We start from the raw sequence: 21,007 nt of genomic DNA, 5'->3' as shown, positions 1-21,007 counted from the left end.
ATTTCAGCGGCCGGCTCACTTTGATCCGGAGAGGGAAGCTGCTCTCTCACTGAAACAATCAGCCGGCCGCTGAAATTGACACTGCCCGCTGCTCTCTCCCTCCAATCCAACTTTTAAGTTTTAATGTTTCTGATTGGAGGGAGAGAGCAGCCGGCAGTGTCAATTTCAGCGGCCGGCTGATTGTTTCAGTGAGAGCAGCTTCCCTCTCCGGATCAAAGTGAGCCGGACGCTGAAATTGACACAACTGACAGTTGGGGTCCATAAGCCCCCCCGCGGTATATCGCGAACCGCGGTATTGCGGAGCGCGGTATAACGGGGGACTACTGTAATACACTCTTCCTCGTGGACTCAAATCCTCTTGAAATGAACGGCAGCATTTTTCTTCCTAACTGCTTGCTGTACCTATCTACCTACAAAGATGAATAGGATAGGTGGACTGGCCATGCTAAATTGTCCCTTCATTGAAACTTATCCACGTTGTACTGCATCGACAATGCATTTTCCCTTTTACTCAACTTGAAGCCTCTTAACATCCTTCTCACCACTCAACATTCCTGCCAACCTTTGTGTTGTCAGCTAACTTGGAAATATTACATCTGGTTGCCTCATCCAAATCATTAATGTATATTGTGACTAGTTGGGGTCCAAGCACTCGTAACCTGGGGGACTCCAAAAGTCACCTCCAACCACTTCTAAAAAGACACATTTATTCTTACTCTCTGTTTCCTGTCTGCTAACCAATTCTCAATCCATGCCAAAATATTACCCCCAATCTCATGCACTTTAATTTTGCACACTTTTAAAATATTATTACTATACTTTTGTGAGGGACACGAAGAATCCAGCATGAGTTTTAAGGATACAAAGAAATAACATTTATTTACAATAACATATATATGCTGCAGCAGCAGCAGCAGCAGCAGCAGCAGCAGCAGCAGCAGCAGCAGCAGCAGCAGCAGCAGCAGCAGCAGCAGCAGCAGCAGCAGCAGCAGCAGCAGCAGCAGCAACAACTTCCCTTGCTGCTCACTCCTCTCTCTGCTGGTTCCAAACTGGCCAGCTCTATTTATGCAGGGAGTCTGCTAATGATTTCTCCGCACCCCCCCCTCATTGGGGAAGCTCATTCTGCCAAAGGATTGTGGGGTTGTCATTAGTCTCCAGCCAATGGTAAGCAGGCAGGTTATAACAAATACACAATTGAAATCTCCCCCCATAAGCAACTGATGTGGTTCCAGATTGGGGATGGCTGCCAACACCCTATTGATAAAATCTGTGTCATCCCAATTTGGTGCATGAATGTCCACTAATACCACTGGGGCACCCACCAGCACTCCACTCACCATAACATATTGCACCCCAGGGTCTGTCAAAGTGCCAATCACTGTAATAACCATCCTCCTGTTGATCAAGATCGTAACTCCGCAACCTTGAATCAAAATTTGAGTGGATCCACCTGTCCCTCCCACCCTTTGCTCAGTCTCGTCTGATCCCTAATTCGCAAATGTGTCTCCTGCAAGAAGATTACCTCTGCGTTCAAAGTCCTCAAAACACCCTGGACCTTTCAACCGGGCCATTTAGTCCCCTAACGTCCCAGGGAAAGGTGGACAATCGGGAAGGCTCCGCCATGTTTCTTTTTCTCCTCACCACGAGGTACATGGATAAGTTTCAAATTCTCTTCCCATTTTTCTTCAAATTTATACCCGTGGGTGGCAAGGGCCAAACACGCCATGCTGTACGGGAGCCACCTTGTACACGGCTGCTCACTGCATCGCCACAACTGGAAGTGGCCAGCTGCCCCACTTATTTCTGTGTTGTTGCGCCAGAAATAACTGCTGCAAAGCATTTAATTTTTAATAATAATCTTTATTAGTGTCACAAGTAGGCTTACATTAACACTGCACTGAAGTTACTGTGAAAATCTCCTAGTTGCCACACTCCGGCGCCTGTTCGGGTACACAGAGGGAGAATTCAGAATGTTCAATTCACCTAACAGCACATCTTTCGGGACTTGTGGGAGGAAACCGGAGCACCCGGAGGAAACCCACGCAGACACAGGGAGAATGTGCAGACTCCGCACAGACAGTGACCCAAGCCGGGAATCGAACCTGGGACCCTGAAGCTGTGCAGCCACAGTGCTAACCACTGTGCTGCCGTGCCACCCATTCATTCATTCATTCCTTAAATACCAAAGGGTCATGCTGTTTGATTTAATCAGCCAACAACTGGGTAGCACCTGCCACTCCAAGTTATGCCCAACATTGCTCAAATTGTGTGGTGGGCTGACAGTAGCCTCCAGTTAGTGGAAATTCCCACTCACGGAGCCAGATACCCCAAAAATTTCACGTTAAGCAAGTTGTTTCCAGCTGTTACCATGCAGCAGATATGTGGGTGCCAGTTTTGAGTTGCTAAATTTGTTTGACTCTATCCCACTTAGTGTAATGCCATCCAACGCTATGGAGGATATCCTCAATGTGAAGATGGTGACTTCATCTCCTTAAGAAATGTATGGTAGTCAGTCCTACCCAGATACTGTCAGAGACAGATGCACTTGCGACAGGTACATTGTTGAGGACAAAGTCAAGCAGATTCTTCCCTCCTGTTGGTTCTCTCACCACCTGATGTAGACCCAGTCTAGCAAAAATGTCCTTAGGACTTGGCCAGCTCAATTAGTAGAGGTGTTCCTGGCTCTACATTTAAGACCCCCCCCCCCCCCCCCCCCCACCCAGAGTACATTCTGTGCACTTGCCACCCTCAGTACTACTTCTAATTGTTTAAGATGTGGAAGTATTGATTTTTTGGCTGATGGGGGATGGGGCGGTGCTAGGTGGTAATCAGCAAGAGGTTTCCTTGGCCAAGTTTGACCAGTTGCCATGAGATTTTGTGGGTATCCAGAGTCAATGTTGAAGACTCCAAGGGTCTGCCCCTCCCAAATGTACTGCCACCTCTGGTGGGTCTGCCCTTGGCTGGGCCAGGACACACTCAGGGATGGTGATGGTCTTGCCTGGGACATTGTCTATGAGATATGATTCCGTGAGTATGACGATGATGGACAGTTGTTTGACTAGTCTGTTGGACAGCTCATCCAAGTTTGGTACAAGCCCCCAGATGTTAGTGAGGAGGACGTTTGCCATTGTCATTTCTGGTGCCAATGTCAATGCCAGGTGGTCTGTTGGGTTTCATTCCTTACCAACCTTTCTCCAGTACTTTGATATAACTGAATGGCTTGCTAGGCTATTACAGAGACAAACACATTACTCAGAGTCTGGAGTTACAAGTGGGCCAGACTAGGCAAGGATGGCACATTGTCTTCTCTAAAGGTGAACCAAAGGTGCTTTTACACCAGTTGGGGGGGGAGGGGGGAGGGGTAGCAGCCCAATGATGGCTGGGGAATCCCTCTACGAATTCTCACGTAGAGGTTTACCTGGCAGTTGTATACCTCCCAATCAGACCCCACCCTGCGGTCCAACCCCCCTCCGGGGCGGACACCCTCCCCCTTTCTGGTCAGACACCCACCCTCCCCTTCTGGTCCCAACCCCAGTCCAAACCGACACAAACCAACCCCCTACTCCCATTTCCACCCCCTTTCTGATCTGACTCTCACCCCTCTTAGGTCAGGCACCACATCCCCCCACCAGTCTGACCCCCATTATTCCCGGTATAACTGACCCGACCCCCTCCCACGGTCGGAACCCACTCACCCCAACCTCCCGGTCCAATCCGTGCACTGCCCCCCCCCCCCCCCCCCCCCTCTCTCTCCTGGTCCAGCCGGACTGCACCCCCCACAGCAGGCCCACCCCGGTTCGACTCCCCACTCTGGTCCGACCCCTCCTTCGGTTCAGCACCCCCGCTTCCCAGTCCAACCATCCCCTGCCGGTCTGATTCTCCCTCCTTCCAGTGTAACCTGAACTGACTCATCCTTCCGATCTGAAACCCCACTCCTGGTCTGTAAGCCCCCATTCCCTCCCACCGTCTCGGTCTGACTCCCCCCTCTGAGCTGCACCCCCTCAATGCCGGTCTAACATCCCCTTCCTGTACTGAGCCTCCCTCCCAGTCTGATCCCCTCCAATCCGACCTTGTCCCCCGCCCCCCTCCAGTCTGACCCCTCCTCCTCCCGGTGCGACCAAATCTCTCCTCCTGATCCAAATCTCCCACTCCCCCACCCCCAGTGGTCCCGCCCACTCCCCCAGCATCCATGCGTGGACCATGCGGCGCCCAGTTGACGCCAGTATCAGCAGCTGGAGCAGCGTGGGCCGCTCCAGTCCCATGTTGGCTCCCTGTAGGGGCCAGAATTGCTGATCCTGAAGCCATGTTGACACCGTCGAGAAACGCGACAAGATCAGAGAATCCCGCCCTAGATTCTTTGACTGGGAGAATTTGCTGTAAATTTTATATATAAAGTTAGCCCAGTCCTTTTTTAAAAATAAATTTAGAGTACCCAATTATATTTTTCCAATTAAGGGGCAATTTAGCGTGGCCAATCCACCTAACCAGCACATCTTTGCATTGTGGGGGTGAGACCCACACAGACACGGGGAGAATGTGCAAACTCCATACAGACTGTGACCCAGGGCTGGGATCGAACCCGGGTCCTCAGCGCCATGGACAACAGTGCTAACCACTGTGCCACCGACATTCCAGTCCTTAATCAGTCAGAAGCTCAACAGAACATGGAATGATGGCACCTCATTATTGGACCTCAAGACGCATCTCCACTATCAAATTATGGCCTTTGTTTTCTAAACTACAAGTGAAACACTGGGGGCGCGATTCTCCGCAAAGGCGGAGAGTCGTGAAGGCTGCCACGAAAACGGCCGTGTTTCACGGCAGCCTCCGCGCCCCCTCCCGGGACCCGATTCTGCTCCCCGGTCGGGGCTAGCATCACGGCCCCGTGAACTCCGGCATCGCGGGCTTAACGAATTTCGGTAAGCCCGCGTGCCAAAGTTAGCGACGGCTGACGCATATGATGACGTCAGCCGCGCATGCGCTGATTGGACGACTCCAACCCGCGCATGCGTGGATGACGTCATCTGCGCATGCGCGGTCCGCAATGCCCCTCAGCCGCCCCGCGGACTTATCGTGCGGGGCGGCGGAGGGAGAAAGAGTGCGCGAGAATCGGACCCGCTGCCCGCGATCGGTGCCCACCGATCGCGGGCCCATGCCACCCGTGGCACGGCCGTGCCAATCGGTGACATGGTTGTGCAGAACGGCACTTTGCCGCCGTTTTCACGAACTTGTATAGCAGGTGTATTAAAATTCGTGAAAACGGCTGTAAAGGCCTTGGAAATCGGCCCATCGGCCAGGGAGAATCGCTGCTCGCCGTAAAAAAAGGCGAGCAGCGATTCGTGTCGGGGGGCGGGCGTGGGGGGGGGGGGGGGGGGGGGGGGGAATAGCAGGAGGGCGTCGGACCAGCGTCGCCGTAAAAATTTGCGCCGCCCGCTATTCTCCGCCCCGTCGTGAGTGCGGAGAATCGCGCCCTGGGTGTGCCCTGATGTCACGTAATCATGTACACTGATGTTAAAACATCAGCGAATGGTGTATGTAATGGGTCGTTTTGGTGACTTTCACATTGCAACTGCTCCAACTCACTCCTGCAGTAAACACCCCTTCCCTCCATAAAAGCTCAGCGCAATTTAAAATGGAGAGCATTAATAAACTGCCCATATTGAACAGGGTTAGCGAAGTTAAATATTCGTGACAGGAATATCATTGAGGAGGATGTTTATAGACCTGACAACTTGCTTCTGCGTCAGACCCTAATGGATTCTGGCATTTCACAATCGCAGTTTATGAAAGATATTTCTTTAATAAATTATGTAATAGATGGGTGACATTTTATCCAAGCTCTTTATATCTCTTATTTCTGGAAAAATAGTCTTTTTGGAAAATGCTCCGAGATGCATTCTTAAAATCGGGCAGTCCTCGGCCAAATGACCTCAGTGGCCATTCTTTTAGTGTGAACGTTCCCAGTGATAACAGTCAAAGTCCTCGTTCAGGGTCACCATTCAGGAACTTCACAGCAGGACTCCAAGGGCAATCTCGTCCAACTGAGAACTGAATGGGAGACCCAATATGACTGACTCAATCCCAACTCACACAGCCAACCTTTGGAACGGAACAGCTTTACCCAATTCAGATTCTGAAGAGCATTTCCACTCACCTCTGTTCTGAGAAGCTTTCTGCTCTGGACCTGGAGGCTCCTGTGAACGATGTTCTTCCTTACTAGGCTCTGGATTCTGCTTGTTAACAGGCATTGGTTCCGGAAGCACCTGTTTCGGCAAACCTTTAAAAAACCAAGCGCCGGAACGCTTCCAGACCTGGATCAGCGACGGTGAAAAATTGAATTTAGTCAAAAAGAAAATTCAGCCCAACAGGTCCAAATAAACAAAACATAATTCTCAATGTTGTGCTTGTCAAGGTTAAGAGATGCACATTCTGTACACGGAGCAATTTTCTACTTATACATCCAGTGCCAGTATCAGACACCAGAATAATCCAGGCCAGATGGAACATAAATTTGATTCCCTCCCTCATGGGACATCCCTGACTGAATTGCAGCTGGTCTGACATTTGTACTTCCCACACTGCCACTCTGAACCGGATTGTTTCTGTCACTCAGTGTTTGCATCAGTATGGCTTTGTTTACATGTGTTGGGCTAATGCTCGCTTACACCTTAGATTTCCAATTGTGGGCCAGTTAAGTCTTGATAGTGTGGTTCAGGAAGGTTTTATTAAAAAGAGCAGTAATATATTTCACTAAAGAAAAAATGGTTAGGTGTGAGACAATCCCCCACAGAGACAGAGGAGTGAGTTAATGAGAGAAGCTGCGGGGGTGGGCTACCACTGAGAGAAGTGGAGGTTACTGGTAAAGAGGTAACCTACAAACTCGTTAAAAGTGAGATGAGAAATTACATAGAATTACATGGCATATAAACACATGAACAATACATTTGGCCAAACCAGTCCATGCTCCACTCATCCTTAATCCATAATTTATCAGCATTACCCTCTATTCACTTCTCCCTCAAACACCTGTGAGTAGCACAGTGGTTAGCACAGTTGCTTCACAGCTCCAGGACCCCAGGTTCGATTCACGGTTGGGTCACTGTCTGTGTGGAGTCCGCACGTTCTCCCCGTGTGTGCGTGGGTTTCCTCCGGGTGCTCCGGTTTCCTCCCACAACCCAAAGATGTGCAGGTTAGGTGGGTTGGCCGTGATAAATTGCCCTTAGTGTCCAAAAGGGTTAGGTGGGGTTGGTGGGTTACAAGCATAGGTTGGAAGTGTGGATTTAAATGGGGTGCTCTTTCGAAGGGCCAGTGCAGACTCGATGGGCCGAATGGCCTCCTTCTGCACTGTAAATTCTATGATCTATGACCTGTCGAGCCCTGGCAATTATTTTTTTTAAAATAGATTTAGAGTATACAATTATTTTTTTTTCCAATTAAGGGGCAATTTAGCGCGGCCAAGCCACCTCACCAGCACATCTTTGGGTTGTCGGGGTGAAACCCACACAAACACGGGGAGAATGTGCAAACTCCTCACGGACAGTGACCCAGGGCCGGGATGCGAACCCGGGCAATTACATATATAATATGAGGAAGCATTAGAAAAGTTAGCTAAGCTAAGGGGATACATTAGAGAAATGAGAAAGAAAATAGTAGAGGTACTATAAAGTATGTGGAGGTCTTGTGGTGCAATGGGTAGAATCTCTGAGTTTGGGTCCCGCCCCAGGATTTGAGAGCCAAGGAAGGTGTGTTCACAATGCGGTCAACAGGTTAAGATTCAACATGCAAAATCCTTCGAACAGATACCAGGGGCGGGATTCTCCCCTACCCGGCGGGGCGGGGGTCCCAGCGTAGCGGAGTGGCGCCAACCACTCCGGCGTTGGGCCTCCCCAAAGGTGCGGAATTCTCCGCACCTTTAGGGGCCAAGCCCTCACATTGAAGGGCTAGGCCCGTGCCGGAGTGGTTGGCACCACGCCGACTGGCGTCAAAACCGCCACCAACGGTCTTTGACGCCCGGCGCCGGGGCTGCCACTGACGTCACCACCGGCGCATGCGCGCTGGGGGATTCTCTTCCGCCTCCGCCATGGTTGAGGCCGTGGCGGTGGCGGAAGAAAAGGAGTGCCCCCATGGCACTGGCCTGCCCTGCCGATTGGTGGGCCCCGATCGCGGGCCTGGCCACCGTGGGGGCACCCCCGGCGGTCCGATCGCCCTGTGCCCCCCCCAGGACCCCGCTCGCGCCGCCGATCCTGCCGCCACCAGAGGTGGTTCAAACCGCGTCGGCAGGGATTGGCCTGTCAGCGGCGGGACTTCGGCCCATCGCGGGCCAGAGAATCGCCGCAGGGAGCTCGCTGATCGGCGGGACGTGATTCCCGCCCCCGCCAATTCCCGGGTGGCGGAGAATTTCTGCCACGGCGGGGGCGGGATTTCCGTTGGCCCCGGGTGATTCTCCGACCCTGCGGGGGGTCGGAGAATTTCGCCCCAGAATTCTTTGAAGAGGTGGATGGAGGAGTTTCCAGTGAACTTCAGAAACTTTCAGACAATATATTATATCAGTGGTTAAAGAGAAGATTAAGGGATATGGAATTAGGGAGACGACAGTGAATAGATTAAATATTGGCTGGAAAGGTGGGGAAACAGAGTAGAAGTTAAGGGAGGTTTCTCAGAGTGGTGTGAGTGGGTAATGGCCTCCTACAGAATTCTAAGATCTGCTTCTGTTCAGTGTGTACATCAAGGCTACAGGGAATGGTTTTCAAATCTGCTGATGTGATAGTCAATATTTCTAAGGACCACAGAAATTTGCATATTGATATGAGCAAAACCATGGGCGGGATTCTCCGATAATGCGGCAGAGTGCCCGCGCCGCCGTGAACGCCACCGCGAAACGGCCGCGGTCACAAGCAATTCAGGGCCCGAAAATGGGCTAGCAGCGGGGCCGCACGGAACTCGGGGGGGGGGAGTTGTGACGCAAAAGCAGCGTTGTCATCACACGACGCCCGACTGACGCTGCACACCGTCATTTAAAGAGTGCGATCCGCGCACAGGACCCAAGACGACGCGATGTCTCAGCCCCGTCGAGCCACTCCCAGGTTCCACAACACAGACCTGGACACCGAGCTGGATGAGGTGGAAGAACACAGGGCCATCCTCTGCCCAAGACGTGGGCATCGTCAACCGTCAAGCAGTGTGAGGCGCGGCTGGCGTGAGGTTGGCACCATGGTCAGTATTGTGGGGCACACCCCCCGCTCCGGGCAGCAGTGCAGGAAGAAGCTCCACGACCTCACGAGGGCTGTCAGGGTAAGTGCCCCGAGAGTACCCCCGGGTCACACCCCACTCCTCCCACCCCAACCATGTCTCGCAGCAACATCCCCCCCCCCCCCCCCCCCGCCCCCACCGGACACGCAATGGGGGGGGGGGGGGGAGGCTCTGGGGGCACAACGTTGTACCTGACATGAGCAATACGCCCCCCTTAACCCCCCTCACACTGCCCCCTCCACCCCCTAATCCCTCCCCCTCACACTCTGCCCCTCCACCCCCTAACCCCTCCCCCTCACACTCTGCCCCCTTGTGATAACTGTTATCAGTAGCTGCTGTAACGTTACCTTACCTTTAATGCATTGGCCCTTTAAGACCGGGCTTGGAACCCTGGGGGACTCCGCCTCTGGCTCCGCCCCCAGGAAACGGTATATAAGATGAGGCTCACTCGGCAGCATGTGATGAGCACACTTCTCGGCTGCTGTTCAGTTCTCAGATGATTAAAACCTTTGAATTACCTATCTTCTCTCCGGTGTCGTAATTGGGGGTATTTCACCCCTCCACCCCCAACCCCTCCCCCTCACACTCTGCCCCCTCCATCCCCTAACCCCTCCCCCTCACTCTGCCCCCTCCACCCTCACACTCTGCCCCCTCCACCCCCTAACTCCTCCCCCTCACACTGCCCCCTCCACCCCCTAACCCCTCCCCCTCACACTCTGCCTCCTCCACCCCTAACCCCTCCCCCTCACACTCTGCCCCCTCCACCCCCTAACCCCTCCCCCTCACACTCTGCCCCCTCCACCCCGAACCCTCACACTCTGCCCACTCCACCCTCACACTCTGCCCACTCCACCCCCTAACCCCTCCCCCTCACATTCTGCCCCCTCCAACCCCTACCCCCTCCCCTAAACCCTCCCCCTAACCCCTCCCCCTCACACTCTGCCCCCTCCACCCCCTAACCCCTCCCCCTCACACTCTGCCCCCTCCACCCCCGAACCCCTCACTCTGCCCACTCCACCCTCACACTCTGCCCCTCCAACCCCTCCCCCTCCCCCTAAACCCTCCCCCTCACACTCTATCCCCTCCACCCCCTAACCCCTCCCCCTCACACTCTGCCCCCTCCACCCCGAACCCTCACACTCTGCCCACTCCACCCTCACACTCTGCCCCCTCCACCCCCTAACCCCTCCCCCTCACACTCTGCCCCCTCCAACCCCTACCCCCTCCCCCTAAACCCTCCCCCTAACCCCTCCCCCTCACACTCTGCCCCCTCCACTCCCTAACCCCTCCCCCTCACGCTTTGCCCCCTCCACCCCCTAACCCCTCCCCCTCACACTCTGCCCCCTCCACCCCCGAACCCCTCCTCCTCACACTGCCCCCTCCACGCCTTAACCCCTCCTACTCACTCTGCCGCCTCCACCCCTCCCCCTCCCACTCTGCCCCCTCCACCCCTAACCCCTCCCCCTCACACTCTGCCCCCTCCACCACCCCTAACCTTCACACTCTGCCCCCTCCACCCCTAACCCCTCCCCCTTCACACTCTGCCCCCTCCCCCTCCCCCTAAACCCTCCCCTTCACGCTCTGCCCCCTCCACCCCCTACCCCCTCCCCCCAAACCCTCCCCTTCACACTCTGTCCCCTCCACCCCCTAACCCCTCCCCCTCTGCCCCCTCCACCCCCTAACCCCTCCCCCTCACACTCTGTCCCCTCCACGCCTTAACCCCTCCTCCTCACACTCTGCCCCCTCCACTCCCTAACCCTTCCCCCTCACGCTTTGCCCCCTCCACCCCCTAACCCCTCCTCCTCAAACTCTGCCCCCTCCACGCCTTAACCCCTCCTACTCACTCTGCCGCCTCCACCCCTCCCCCTCCCCCCTGCCCCCTCCACCCCTAACCCCTCCCCCTCACACTCTGCCCCCTCCACCACCCCTAACCCCTCACCTTCACACTCTGCCCCCTCCACCCCTAACCCCTCCCCCTTCACACTCTGCTCCCTCCCCCTCCCCTAAACCCTCCCCTTCACGCTCTGCCCCCTCCACCCCCTCCACCCCCTCCCCCCTCCCCCCAAACCCTCCCCTTCACGCTCTGCCCCCTCCACCCCCTAACCCCTCCCCCTCTAGCCCCCAACCCCTCCCCCTCTACCCCCAACCCCTCCGCCCCTACCCCTCCCCCTCACACTCTGCCCCCTCCACCCCCTAACCCCTCACACTCTGTCCCCTCCATGCCTTAGCTCCTCCCCCTCACATTCTGCCCACTCCACCCCCTAACCCCTCCCCCCTCACAGTGCCCCCTCCACCCCCGAACCCCTCCCCCCTCACAGTGCCCCCTCCACCCCCGAACCCCTCCCCCCTCACAGTGCCCCCTACACCACCGTACATCCGGCTCAGCGTGTCTAAAGAACCCCGCATCATTGTGTTCCCCAGGGCCAGATTGTACGGGTCGTCTCGGACAAGACCCAGCCATCCAGCTGGAAGCTCAGCCGCACCCGGGGATGCACGGCAGAGGGTGGAAGGAAGACGTACAGGAGGGCTATCCTCTCAGTCCGGGACACTGGAAGTAGACGCACAGAGGACGGACAGAGACAACACCGAGGGACACAGGACGGACAGTGATGGCCATGAGTTGGATGAAGATAGGGCCATGAGCCAGGACAGTGACAGAGAGAGGACGGGGACTGTGGACAGTGACGCACAGAGGACGGCCAGACAGTCGGCGGACACACCGGGCACGGAACCTGACATGGGCCGCGGGCGCCTTGCTTCGGTCCAAGAGTCGGCCCAGGACACACCAGACCTGTGGACAGATGAGAACCTCGAATTTGGGGCACTGCTGTCACCCACAACATCCACCATCGCACATGCACCCTCCTCGGTTTGGCACACAAGTGATGAGGCTCCTGGGTCATGGACTGGTGTGCACCACACAGCCGAGCTGGTACAGCAGGTGGAGGTTGGAGCAGCCGAGGGGCTGGACAGTCGGAGGGCAGCCCAGGCCCAGCACCCAGCTGCTGCCCAGATGGTTCCCGGGTCCCTGGAATTACTGGACCCACCCAGAGACCCGATGCATATGGAGACCCAGGGACTGAACAAGGGATGACGGCCGTCTTCCAGCAGCTGTAGACGCAGTTGGATGAGTCCATCCGCGTCCAGAACAGGGAGTGGTGCCGCTCATCGCAGCCACCCAGGCCGACACCGCACAGGTGGCACCCGCGGTGGAGGCAATGGGGGAAACGGTTTCGGCCATGGGTCAGGTTCATAGATCATAGAATTTACAGTGCAGAAGGAGGCCGTTCGGCCCATCGAGTGCACATGAAGCCCTGCAAGGAGAGGGCTGCCCTCTCACAGGCAGCCATTTCCCAGAGCCAACAGGACATTGCCGCCGCGGGGTCTGGCCCGGTCTCAGCAGGCCATCACTGAGAGCATCGGCCACCTGGCGCACGTGCTGGATGGTGTAGCGCACTCACAGGTAGCGGTTGCACAGTCCCTGACAGGGATGTCGCACTCCCTGGGCTCTGTTGCTGTGAACGCTTAGATCCTGGTCGATACCGCTGCATGCCTCCAGGACTGGCAGCGTCAGGTATCGGTCGGGCGATGGGGGGCCACCGGGGGCCACCGGGCTCCCTGACCAGGAGGAGGTTCTGGGGGCCGTCCCGATAACTCCAGCACGGGGCGTCCCTGAACACTCGACCTCCCCCCGTCCCGTCCCTGGTGCATCTGGTGGGCCGCGGGCAGGACAGGGTGGCCCCACGCCAGCGGAGCAGCCTGGCCCATCGAAGCCGTGTTGCTCCAGGAAACGCATGCCAACAGGGAGCCACGCCGCAGGGTGGGATTCTCAGCAGTCACGCATCGCGTGCCCGCTGTCCTCGACGGTGCCATCGTGCAGCCTCCTGGCCGTAACCAGAACCCGGGTCGTGTCTGTAACTTCAGCAGGCCGAAGCACCGCTCCACCACACCCCTAGTTGCTGAATGGGCCTCGTTGTAGGGTCTCTACGTTGGTCTGAGGCCTCTGTATTGGCGTCATCAGCCACGACCTCAACAGATAACCCCTGTCGCCCAGCAACCAGCCCCTCAGCCGGGGGTGGGGAGTCCCTCGAACATTGCTGGGATGAACGACTGTGCCAGAATGTAGGCGTCCTGCACACTCCCGGGTACTATGCGCACACGTGCAGGATCCTCATGTGGGGGTCGTAGACCACCTGAATGTTCATTGAGTATGTGCCCTTCCTGTTCATAAACACTTCTCTGTTTCCTGCAGGTGGGCGCATGGGGCCATGCACTCTATCAATGACACCCTGGACCATCGGTATCCCGGCCACATTGGAGAATCCACCTGCCTGTGCTTCCTGCTGTGCGCGGTCCTCGGGAAATTGAATGTACCTGTCAGCGATGGCGTACAAGGCGTCGGTCACGGTCCGGATGCACCTGCGGACCGATGCCTGTGACATCCCTGCTTGGCGCCTGGAAAGAACTGGTTGCATAAAAGTTTAGGGCTACCTTGACCTTGATGGACTCCGGTATAGCATGTCCCTCCTCCCGTTCCACGTGGTGCAAGGTGCGCCACGAGGTGGCATATATGTGCGTCTGTCTCCCTGCTGAACCGTAGTCTCCTGAATGATCTGCCTGGTAGGTCCTTGAAGGACATTCGGTCACGGTAAACCCTAGGCCTCACTGGGTGCCTGTGGCGCCCTGGCACCCCAGCACTGGCTCCTCCTCCTCCCCCGCCACCGCGCACCCATCAATATCAGTGCATTCCCGACGATCTGGTGGTCAATGTTCCCCTCAGCATCATCCTGGACATTCCGGCCGTGAGCGCCCGCAGCCTGCCCGGCACAACGGGGCATTCTGCGGCCACCCCCTCAGCAGCAGCAGCCGCAGCCACTTTGAGCCGTCGCAGTTTACGCTGCCAGATTGCCACCTGCAATGCAGCGGCTCCAACCACTGCGGTGAATATCGCTGCCTGGTTAGCATACATGGTGACCTGCAAGAGGGTGGTGGGTGGGTGGGGGGGGGGGGGGTTGAGAAACCACATGTTGCACGGAGGTTCTGGGACACCTCAACGCCAGGTGGCATGGGATAGCTGTGTGCCCCGGTGGCCTGGTCTCGCTGCAGACACGCAGCCAGCCTAACCCCTGCTCACTGTCTGCCTCCACCGGCCAGTTCACACCGTCCCTCCTCACTGGTGCGCCAGTCGCCTCTGTCCATCAGCGAGACGACACCTTGCAGACGTGTCCTCTTCACCATCCTGCCATGGAAGGGCGGCTGACATGTGTCACCCGCGGATAGGCGACCTCCTACCCTTCCCACCCTCCCCTCCCCCGGACATGTCTGCAGCCTTCCACGCAGACATCCTTCTCAACGCGCCCCCCCCCCCCCGCAAGTGGCGGCAGCGTTCCCGGTGAAGCTTCCCCCCCCCCCCCCCGCACCGGCCGTGTCTGCAGAAACTCCGGGACAGGGGCCGCTCACCCCCTCGCACCTCGTGCTGGCTGACGTATGAACGCCAACCGGGACTTCGGCCCATCCGGGCCGCTGACTAGCTGGGGTTCCGGAGAATCCCCGTTCTGAGTGTCTCGGGCGATTCTCCGGCTGGCGCGGCTCCGACCTCTCAACGGAGCCGTTCTGGGAGAATAGCGGGACGGCGTCGGACCGGCGTCGGGCGACATAATGGCGCAGCCGGCGATTCTCCCAACCAGCTTCGGAGAATCCCAGCCCATGACTGATGGAACTGGATGTCTATTTGGGGGAGGTACATCTTGGTAAAAACAATACAAGCAATAATTACACTTTGAACAACGGTGTTGGATGTGGAAGAGGAGAAAGATTTGGGAGTTCAGGTCAAGAAGGCATAGTGCAATAGTTCAAGTTGATGGGGGGGGGGCAGCTCCTCTGTGACAGGGCTACAGATGGCAATGCCCATCTGCATCTGGGACACGTTCCTCAGTGACTGGGACACGCTCGAGTGCCTCGGCAATGTCTACCTGAGACTGGGACACGCCCCCGGCTACAAGGACATGCTGTTGAGATGCTCAATGATGGCTGTCACTGATTGAACAAAGCCTTGGGCACCACCACTCATGCTGCTGTCGCCATGCACCTGGCTCTCCACTGTGGTCACCACCCTTGCAGTGTTGGCCTTGATGCCACTCATTGCTGGTGCCATCTCATATGCCTGTAGCCTTTGGGACTCCTCCAATCGGCTAGGGACCCCCGAAGTGTAGCTAGCATCCCCTCCTGCATCTCACTGCCGCACCCGAGCATCTGCATCAGCTCTGGGATAACCTTGCCAGAGGCTCGGCATCTGACTGGTACCTACCTGGGTTCTGGGATCCATCAGACCTCCGACTGCTGTATCCCCGGAAGTTCCTGTCTCCACCTTATGTGCATCAGCAACTGTGTGGTGCTCACCAGATAGTGCCCCCAAAGCCGGTCCACTAATGTCGCCCACCGAGCTATGTGTTCCTGCGCTGGTGGAAGGTGTAGGTGACAAATATGATGCTGGAGGAAGGGAAGGTTAGGAGTCACTCCGGATGGCTCGGCACCATCAGATGGTGATCTGTTGAGAGCTGGGATTATTTTGTCTGACATGAACAACTCACCTGCGACAGGCCATCTGGATTTGGGGGCGGTGGATCTCACCCCCACGGAGCAGGCCAACCTCGCTGTCAGTGACTGCTCTGTGCCCCCCCCCCCCCCCCCCCCCCGCAGGCCAACCTCGCTGTCAGTGACTGCTCTGTGCCCCCCCCCCCCCCCCCCCCCCCGCAGGCCAACCTCGCTGTCAGTGACTGCTCTGTGCCCCCCCCCCCCCCCCCGGCAGGCCAACCTCGCTGTCAGTGACTGTGCTCCCCCCCCCCCCCCACAGGCCAACCTCGCTGTCAGTGACTGTGCCCCCCCCCCCCCCACAGGCCAACCTCGCTGTCAGTGACTGCTCTGTGCACCCCCCCCCCCCCCCCACGGCGCAGGCCAACCTCGCTGTCAGTGACTGTGCTCCCCCCCACCCCCCACGGTGCAGGCCAACCTCGCTGTCAGTGACTGCTCTGTGCCCCCCCCCCCCCACGCAGGCCAACCTCGCTGTCAGTGACTGTGCTCCCCCCCCCCCCCCCCCCACAGGCCAACCTCGCTGTCAGTGACTGTGCCCCCCCCCCACAGGCCAACCTCGCTGTCAGTGACTGCTCTGTGCACCCCCCCCCCCCCCCCCACGGCGCAGGCCAACCTCGCTGTCAGTGACTGTGCTCCCCCCCACCCCCCACGGTGCAGGCCAACCTCGCTGTCAGTGACTGCTCTGTGCCCCCCCCCCCCCACGCAGGCCAACCTCGCTGTCAGTGACTGTGCTTCCCCCCCCCCCCCCCCCCCGCCCCATCCCCCACAGGCCAACTTCGCTGTCAGTGACTGCTCTGTGCTCCCCCCCCCCCCCCCCCCCACAGGCCAACTTCGCTGTCAGTGACTGCTCTGTGCTCCCCCCCCCCCCCCCCCCCCCCCCCGCCACGGCGCAGGCCAACCTCGCTGTCAGTGACTGCTCTGTGCCCCCCCCCCCCCACCCCCCCCACGGCGCAGGCCAACCTCGCTGTCAGTGACTGCTCTGTGCTCCACCACCCCCCCCCCACGGCGCAGGCCAACCTCGCTGTCAGTGACTGCTCTGTGCCCCCCCCCCCCCACCCCCCCACGGCGCAGGCCAACCTCGCTGTCAGTGACTGCTCTGTGCTCCACCACCCCCCCCCCCCACGGCGCAGGCCAACCTCGCTGTCAGTGACTGCTCTGTGCCCCCCCCCCACGGCGCAGGCCAACCTCGCTGTCAGTGACTGCTCTGTGCTCCCCCCCCCACACAGGCCAACCTCGCTGTCAGTGACTGCTCTGTGCTGCTCCCCCCCCCCCCCCCCCCCCACGGCGCAGGCCAACCTCGCTGTCAGTGACTGCTCTGTGCTCCCCCCCCCCCCCCCACAGGCCAACTTCGCTGTCAGTGACTGCTCTGTGACCCCCCCCCCCCCCCCCCCCCCCCCCCCCCACAGGCCAACCTCGCTGTCAGTGACTGCTCTGTGCCCCCCCCCCCCCCACAGGCCAACCTCGCTGTCAGTGACTGTGCTCCCCCCCCCCCCCCCCCCCCCACGGGCCAACCTCGCTGTCAGTGACTGTGCTCCCCCCCCCACAGGCCAACCTCGCTGTCAGTGACTGCTCTGTGCTGGCCCCCCCCCCCCCCACCGCGATCTCCAGAGCCCCCCCCCCCCCACCGCGATCTCCAGAGCCCATCTCTCATAAGAGGGTGAGGACTCTGTTGTCAGGCACCCTGCCATCCGTCTGGGCCCATTCCCCCCTGATGTCCGGCATCCTGCCATCCGTCTGGGCCCATTCCCCCCTGATGTCCGGCATCCTGCTATCCGTCTGGGCCCATTCCCCCCTGATGTCCGGCATCCTAACGCCCGTCTGGGCCCATTCCCCCCTGATGTCCGGCATCCTGCTATCCGTCTGGGCCCATTCCCCCCTGATGTCCGGCATCCTAACGCCCGTCTGGGCCCATTCCCCCCTGATGTCCGGCATCCTGCCACCCGTCTGGCCCCAATCCCGCCTGATGTCCGGTACCCTGACGCCCGTCTGGGCCCATTCCCGCCTGATGTCCGGCATCCTGCCGCCCGTCTGGGCCCATTCCCGCCTGATGTCCGGCATCCTGCCGCCCGTCTGGGCCCATTCCCGCCTGATGTCCGGCATCCTGACGCCCGTCTGGGCCCATTCCCGCCTGATGTCCGGCACCCTGCCGCCCATTTCTGCTTGTATGTGCCAATTTCTCCTGCGGGGTCGGGGAGAGGGCATTGTGAGACGAACGCTTCATGCATCATGTGTTGGTGGGTCTATGGTGGGATACACGTGTGGGCACCATTTCTGGGCTTGGGTGGGTTGTGCTGGTGGGTTTCAGGCTGAGGCACAGTACTGGTGTTGAGCTGGGGGATGGTGTGTGCGGTGCCAGCCTCCAACTCAAAATCCCAAACTCAGAATACGAGTTGTCCCTGTACCAAGTTTTAATGAATATATCCTCACATATACAGCGAAGAAACAAGTGTGAACATCAACGTTTTTATTGGGCACCAGCATATACTCGATTTACCTCAGAAGTATCCCCAGCACCAGCTGACTTTCAGCGTGGTGTCTGTTCTCCAGGGAACCCAAGGCTGTGCAAAAATTATCATCCCATTTAGATCAAATTCAAATCCCCAAGACAGCATAACATATACCAATCCATCTGCCAGTGTGAGGATTTTCACACGTCGCTTCTGTCTTGGTAGACGAGGGGAATGGAGAGTTTTCTGTTTGACTGATCTCACCTCCTGGGTACATTCTGATGATATTCCTCGTACTGAGCTGTTCTGATCTGCTAGCTGAGGGTGTCTTACAGCAGCTGATTTCACAGGCGTAATGGAAGCTTCTGTTTGAAGAGTCTCTAGCATTGGACACATTTTTAATGACATATTTTAAAGAGGCTACCGGAGAGCAAATAAAACGTGATAAAATATGTATGTGTGAAGAAAGGGTACTTATTTTCTGGATGAACACACAAGCAGGCTTATTGTGTGCGGCCTCGCGACCCTAAAGGTCGACCCACCTTCCCTATTCGCAAACCTAACCCCGGATTGCAAACCCGTCGCCACCAGGAGCAGACGGTACAGCCCCCAGGACAGGACCTTCATCAGGTCAGAGGTCCAGCGGCTGCTTCGGGAAGGCATCATCAAGGCCAGCAACAGCCCCTGGAGAGCCCAAGTGATAGTGGTGAAAACTGGGGTGAAACACAGAATGGTCGTGGACTTCAGCCAGCCCATCAATAGGTACACACAGCTTAATGCGTACACCCTCCCACGCATATCTGATATGGTCAATCAGATTGCATAGTACCGGGTCTTCTCAACTGTAGACCTCAAATCTGCCTACCACCAGCTCCCCATCCGTAAGGCGGACCACCCATACACTGCCTTTGAGGCAGATGGTCGCCTCTACCATTTCCTCAGGGTTCCCTTCAGCGTCACCAACGGGGTCTCGGTCTTCCAAAGGGAGATGGACCGAATGGTTGGCCGGTACGGATTGCGGGCCACCTTCCCATACCTAGACAATGCCACCATCTGCGGCCACGATCAGCAGGACCACGACGCCTATCTTGCAAAAATTCCCCACACCGCCACTCTCCTAAACCTAAACTACAACAAGGAGAAGTGCGTATTCAGCACAAACCGCGTAGCCATCCTCGGCTATGTGGTCCAGAACGGAGTTCTGGGCCCGATCCCGACCGCATGCGCCCCCTCATGGAGCTTATCCTCCCTCACTGCCCCAGGGCCCTCAAACGCTGCCTGGGATTTTTTTCATACTATGCCCAGTGGCTCCCAAACTATGCGGACCAGGCTGCCCGCTCATCTAGTCCACCCTTTTCCCCCTGACGGCCGAGACTCGGATGCCTTCGACCGTATTAGAGCCGATATCGCCAAGGCCAGGATGCATGCAGTAGACGAGACACTGCTCTTACAAGTGGAGAGCGACGCATCAGGCGTCGCCCTAGCCGCCACCCTCAACCAGGCAGGCAGACCCGTGGCATTCTTTTCCCGCACCCTTCATGCCTCTGAAATTCGGCACTCCTCCGTCGAAAAAGAGGCCCAAGCTATCGTTGATGCTGTGCGGCATTGGAGGCATTACCTGGCCGGCAGGAGATTCACTCTCCTCACTGACCAACGGTAGCCTTCATGTTCAATAACACACAGCGGGGCAAGATCAAAAATGATAAAATCTTAAGGTGGAGGCTCTCCACCTACAACTACGAGATTTTGTATCACCCCGGTAAGCTCAACAGGCCCCCCGATGCCCTATCCCGACCACGAGCGCACAAGTAGACCGACTCCGGACCCTGCACGACAACCTTTGTCACCCGGGAGTCACACGGTTGTACCATTTCATAAAGGCCCACAATCTGCCCCACTCCGTCGAGGAAGTACGGACAATCACCAGAGACTGCCAGGTCTGTGCGGAGTGCAAACACACTTCTACCAGCCGGACCGCGCACGCCTGGTGAAGGCCTCCCGCCACTTTGAACGCCTCAGCGTGGATTTCAAAGGGCCCCTCCCCTCCTCTGACCGGAACACGTATTTCCTCAGTGTGGTCGATGAGTACTCCAGATTCCCCTTCGCCATCCCATGCCCCGACATGACGTCTGCCACCGTCATCAAGGCCCTCAACACCACCTTCGCTCTGTTTGGCTTCCCCGCCTACATCCACAGTGACAGGGGATCCTCATTCATGAACGATGAGCTGCGTCAGTTCCTGCTCAGCAGGGGTATCGCCTCCAGCAGGACAACCAGCTACAACCCCCCGGGGAAACCCGGGTAGGTAGAGAGGGAGAACGGGACGGTCTGGAGGGCCGTCCAACTGGCCCTACGGTCCAGGAATCTCCCGGCCTCCCGCTGGCAGGAGGTCCTCCTCAATGCACTACACTCCATTCGGTCACTGCTGTGCACCGCCACTAACGACACACCCCATGAACATCTCGTTGCCTTCCCCAGGAAGTCCACATCCGGGGTGTCGCTCCCGACTTGGCTCGCAGCTCCAGGACCCGTACTCCTCCGTAGGCACTTGCGACTCCACAAGGCGGATCGTTGTTGGAAAGGGTGCAGTTATTCCACACTATCCCCCAGTATGCATACATAGCGTATTCCGATGGCCGCCAAGATACTGTCTCCCTCAGGGTCCTGGCACCAGAAGGTTCCAAACACACACACCCCTCCAGCACGGCTCCACCCTCCCC

At 57.7% G+C, this 21,007-nt stretch overlaps 1 protein-coding gene across 8 annotated transcripts in view; it reads right to left on the bottom strand.

The window, feature by feature from the left end:
* The window catches only part of rph3ab (rabphilin 3A homolog (mouse), b), a 388,420-nt gene that overhangs the window by 118,782 nt on the left and 248,631 nt on the right, over positions 1–21,007 (bottom strand). For all 8 annotated transcript variants that reach the window (XM_038820309.1, XM_038820380.1, XM_038820230.1 and 5 more), the window contains one exon: positions 6,155–6,311. In XM_038820309.1, coding sequence (XP_038676237.1) covers positions 6,155–6,311 — 157 coding nt within the window. The remainder of the gene's footprint in view (positions 1–6,154; positions 6,312–21,007) is intronic.

The sequence above is a fragment of the Scyliorhinus canicula genome, chromosome 1, assembly GCF_902713615.1.
Source record: "Scyliorhinus canicula chromosome 1, sScyCan1.1, whole genome shotgun sequence".
Taxonomy (NCBI): Eukaryota; Metazoa; Chordata; class Chondrichthyes; order Carcharhiniformes; family Scyliorhinidae; genus Scyliorhinus; species Scyliorhinus canicula.
This window is presented reverse-complemented; position numbering and strand designations above follow the sequence as displayed.